This window comes from Durio zibethinus, chromosome 10 (assembly GCF_047325235.1).
Source record: "Durio zibethinus cultivar Kanyao isolate XHJ-2024 chromosome 10, ASM4732523v1, whole genome shotgun sequence".
NCBI classification, from domain to species: domain Eukaryota; kingdom Viridiplantae; phylum Streptophyta; class Magnoliopsida; order Malvales; family Malvaceae; genus Durio; species Durio zibethinus.
This window is the reverse complement of record NC_143171.1, coordinates 3,984,746-3,989,546: the sequence shown is the minus strand read 5'-3', so window position 1 is coordinate 3,989,546 and position 4,801 is coordinate 3,984,746. Positions and strand designations below refer to the sequence as shown.

General features: G+C 33.0%; 1 protein-coding gene across 1 annotated transcript; it reads left to right on the top strand.

The window, feature by feature from the left end:
- The first annotated feature begins 386 nt into the window (after positions 1 to 386).
- LOC111292921 (1-aminocyclopropane-1-carboxylate synthase 3-like) lies at positions 387 to 2,787 on the top strand. Its single transcript, XM_022885559.2, has 4 exons — positions 387 to 794; positions 925 to 1,056; positions 1,161 to 1,321; positions 1,444 to 2,787. Exons 1-4 carry the CDS (start codon positions 519 to 521, stop codon positions 2,540 to 2,542), a joined length of 1,668 nt encoding a protein of 555 aa, XP_022741294.2. The 5' UTR covers positions 387 to 518; the 3' UTR covers positions 2,543 to 2,787.
- The last annotated feature ends 2,014 nt before the right edge of the window (positions 2,788 to 4,801 follow it).

The following is a 4,801-nucleotide window of genomic DNA, read 5'->3' as shown; positions in this document are numbered from 1 at the left end:
ATGTCAAATTAGATTTGCTGTCGGTATGGCTTTTTAGGTCTCTCAGATTTTGCTTTGTTTTCATAAAAACATAACATTAAACCAAAAAAAAAACTTCAAAAAGAAAAAGAAAAAAATTTGATGCCCGATTACCCCACTTTATACCTTGTAAAATTAAACCAAGAGTATAGAAGATGGATATGTCTGGTTGACGGTGGAGAACATTAATTTTCTCTTCTAAATAATTAATTTATTAATATCTATGCTAAATAAAGCCCCTGGTCAAAATTGTCTTTTTGAAGTTGTCCTATAGGCTAACAATAATATCTATATTTTAATTAATTTTGGGTGGGAAAATTTCTTGGCTTATATATATGCCCATTTGCAATAGACCTGCCATTACCAACAACAATCAAAGTTCTCTCGTTAAACACGTCCTCCCTCAACAACCACAAACAATCAATTCCTTCTCTCTCTCTCTCTCTCTCTCTCTCTCTCTCTCTCTCTCTCTCTCTCTCTCTATATATATATATATATATATGATAATTTTTTTTTCCTGGCTAGTTTTGCTTCAAATAATGCTTTCACACTTTTGTCTAAAAGCTAGCTATAGCTTATGCGGGAGCTTAAAAGAAATTGATATATATCAGAATCAAAGGGCAAAAGAAATGGGACTGTTGTCAAGAAAAGCCACGTGCAATTCTCATGGGCAAGATTCTTCTTACTTCCTAGGATGGCAGGAATACGAGAAAAACCCCTACGATGAAGTCAAGAATCCTAAAGGAATTATTCAGATGGGTCTTGCAGAGAATCAGGTAAAAAAAAAACCCAGAAAAATACAGAGCAGTAGATTCTTTTTCATTTTTATTATTATTGTACTATGGTGGAAATGGAATGTTGTTTTTACAGCTTAAACTGCTGTCTCTTATAGTTTTATTTTTGCAGCTCTCCTTTGATCTTCTTGAGTTTTGGCTGGCCAAAAACCCAGATGCAGCTGGTTTCAAGAGAGATGGGCAATCCATATTTAGAGAGCTTGCTCTTTTCCAAGATTATCATGGCCTCCCTGCATTAAAAAAGGTCAGCTAACAAGTAACAACGCCATTATTTTATGACAAAGATATAGCTCTTGGTCCATTGCTTTTGTCAATATTTAATCTTTGTTTTGATAATTCTATCAACAGGCGTTGGTTGATTTCATGGCTGAAATCAGAGGAAACAAAGTAACTTTTGATCCAAATCACATAGTCCTCACCGCCGGTGCAACTTCTGCTAATGAAACTCTCATGTTTTGTCTCGCTGAACAAGGCGACGCTTTTCTTCTTCCCACGCCATATTACCCAGGGTATGTTTATCTTTGCTTTCTAATTTAGTTTCTCTGTTACTAAAATGTTAAGAAAACAACTCCTTAACTTTATGCGTGAAAACGTATGTTACTAAATGTTAATATTTCTTTTTTCATTACAGATTTGATAGAGATCTCAAGTGGCGAACAGGGGTTGAGATTGTACCAATTCAGTGTACCAGCTCTAACCGCTTCCAAATCACTAAATCGGTCCTTGAAGAAGCTTATCAACAAGCACAAAAAAAGAACCTGAGGGTCAAAGGGGTCTTAGTCACCAACCCCTCTAATCCATTGGGCACAACAATGACAAGAGCCGAATTGGACCTACTCATTAACTTCATTACAGACAAAGAAATTCATTTAATAAGCGATGAAATTTACTCCGGAACTGTTTTTAGCTCTCGAGCCTTCGTAAGCATCATGGAAGTTTTAAAAGATAGAAACCTCGAGAGCACTAATGTCTGGGACAGAGTTCATATTGTTTATAGTCTTTCCAAGGATCTGGGTCTCCCTGGTTTTCGAGTTGGTGCAATTTACTCCAACGATCCCATTGTTGTGGCTGCCGCCACAAAAATGTCCAGCTTTGGCCTAGTTTCTTCTCAAACTCAATATCTTCTCTCCGCCATGCTATCCGATAAGGAATTCACAAAAGGATACATTTCCAAAAACCACAAGAGGCTTCAAAACCGACAGAGCGAACTGGTTTCAGGCCTGAAAAAAGCCGGTATCAGCTGCTTAGAAAGCAATGCCGGATTGTTCTGTTGGGTTGACATGAGGCACCTTTTGAGCTCCAACACGTTCGAAGCAGAAATGGAGCTTTGGAAGAGAATAGTTTACGATGTTAAACTAAACATTTCTCCTGGCTCTTCATGTCATTGCACTGAACCAGGGTGGTTCCGAGTTTGCTTCGCTAACATGCCCGAAGACACCCTAACACTCGCCATGCAACGGTTGAAGTCTTTCGTTAGTTCTTTTACCATTAACAACCAGAGCGACAAAGACTCGAAAAACGCAAGAAGAAGGTCCCGCAACAAATGGGGGTGGTTCCGAGTTTGCTTCGCTAACATGTCCGAAGACACCCTAAGACTCGCCATGCAACGGTTGAAGTCTTTCGATAGTTCCATTACCATTAACAACCAGAACGACAAAGACTTGAAAAACGCAAGAAGAAGGTCCCGCAACAAATGGGTTTTTCCGGCTATCGTTCCAATCCTTGCATGATCTGGTCAAATTTACGAGTGTGAACACTTGTTCATTTTGAAAATATGAATTTTTGTTGTTGTTATTTGTTCAGTTGTATACAGAGAGAGAAACAGCATTCAATCCTTGCGGGATTTGAAGTATGTTTAGTTTTACCTGTAAACTTTACGTTACCACCTGCCATGAAAATCTTCTTGGATTATTCGAAATCATTATAGTATATAATTTGCAAAGAACAAATTCCTTGTCAATTTACATATAAACAATTTTTCCTTTAATTCTTTTACTTATCATATGTATAATTTGTTTTTAGATAGTGCTATTTGCACTCATCTCATAATCTCATTTAATATATTCACTTTTAAAAATTTAAATGAAAAATATTAAAATTTTTAAGATTATAATAAAATTTCAAAATTATATATATATATATAAATATTATATGAGCGTGTAAAAGAAGTGTATTAGAGAAGTGTATAAAGCATTTTCTTTTGTTTATTAATTGCTTCTATTAGTAGTAATATAGAAGTGTACTGTCATGTAATTGACTACGCTCGTACAACATTTATTTTTTCTGGCCCTTGCCTGTTGGACTCGGTGACTTGATCATCAACATCATCAAGTTGCCGACATTTGCCTAATCCTTCATTAGTTGTGGGTCAACCGACCTTATCATCACCATTATAACTCTTAACGTTGTTCAAGCCGTATGAGAAGCGAATTTCAAATTCCAATCCATAAAATCCTTTCTTTTTTTTTTTTTGGGGGGGGGGGGGGTTTATCCTGTGGGTTTAGAGTCAAAAAACATTCTTTTTTTTTGTTTTGAGAGGTTGAAACAAAGCCATAGATATTCCTACGTATACTAATTCTCTATCTTCAATTCCTTTCAACTAAAAGAAATATTGTGTGGATTTAGATGTAAATAAAGCTATAACTGTTTTTGCTTTGTTTCAAAGTCGTCATCAACTACGCAAGCTTTGGAAACAACTATTGCTTGGAAGAAATCTTTAAAGTGAAATTAACTTTTAACTTTCAAAGGTTCAATTAGTGATTAAAAAGGATGAGAGAGTTTACGCGGTTTTTGAAAGACTTCTTTCATGTTTTATATCCAAGATTTAATCCATGAATAGTCTGGAGATTATGTTTTCGAAGACTTAAAGAAAAATAAGATTAAATAAAAAAAAAGTTATGGGAAAAGAATAGAAGGCTTCTTTCTCTCTTACTACTAAACGCTTCCATCAGTCCATGCTTTTCACTTAAATTAGTAATTAAAGAGTACTGAGACCTTTTTTTTAAGAAAACTTTAATTTGAGGATAGAAAAAGAAATATAAGTATTCAGATTTAAAACTTAAAATCCATTAAATATTATATATGATTATATAAATTAACTAAATTAAAGTTTTAAGATATTCTTGAATAGTTAACTAAATTAACTAAATTTATAGTCAAGATTTAAGAAAGCAAAGCATATCCATGAATGGTTTGGAGATTATGTCCATGAATAGTTTGGAGATTAAGTTTTCGGAGACTTAAAGGAAAATAAGATAAAAAAGAAAAAGGTATGGGAAAAGACTAGGAGGCTTCTTTCTCTCTTACTACTAAAAGCTTCCATCATTCCATGCTTTTCACTTAAATTAATAATCAAAGAGGACTGAGATCTTTGTTTCTTTTAAAGAAAACTATAGTTTGAGGATTAAAAAAATATAAAATATTAAAATTTAAATATTATATGACTCTATAAATTAATTAAACTAAATTTTTTATATATTTTTGGATGACTTAAAATCAATAAATACTTGCTACTTTCTTTTATTTTTTTTCAATAAAACAATTCTAAAAGAAAATATGGTGTTCGCTCTATTATTGTCAAACAAATTCAAATTCTAGTTCATTACCAATAAAAAAGTTTGATTGAAAAAAATAAAAAGATGATTAATTGTCATGCATTAACTATATATATAGCCATTTGTTTAGAATCACATAATCATTTTAGCCCAAATCTTTAATTTACTTAACTTTTGGTGCATAATTAGATCATAATTAACCAATCAAATTATGCGAAGATATCTTTTATACAATGATGCAATATATCTTCAAACATTTTAATATCTATAACGACTATATCATCATTTCTCATTAGTTAAAGCTTTAGAGAATGCTACAACTTGCATCAGTTGCTAACGAACACCATATCTTAAGTATTAATGTAACTCGAATCATTGAATAATATTCAATAATAATATATAACAATTCGGTCTTCTACATAATGATATTGAAAA

What these genes read in the sequence shown, in the direction of transcription:
- LOC111292921 (XM_022885559.2), top strand. Translation starts at nt 519, where the DNA reads ATGATAATTTTTTTTTCCTGGCTAGTTTTGCTTCAAATAATGCTTTCA. An exon ending in GCCTCCCTGCATTAAAAAAG is followed by an intron (nt 1,057 to 1,160) that starts GTCAGCTAACAA and finishes TTCTATCAACAG; the next exon opens with GCGTTGGTTGATTTCATGGC. An exon ending in CCCACGCCATATTACCCAGG is followed by an intron (nt 1,322 to 1,443) that starts GTATGTTTATCT and finishes TTTTCATTACAG; the next exon opens with ATTTGATAGAGATCTCAAGT.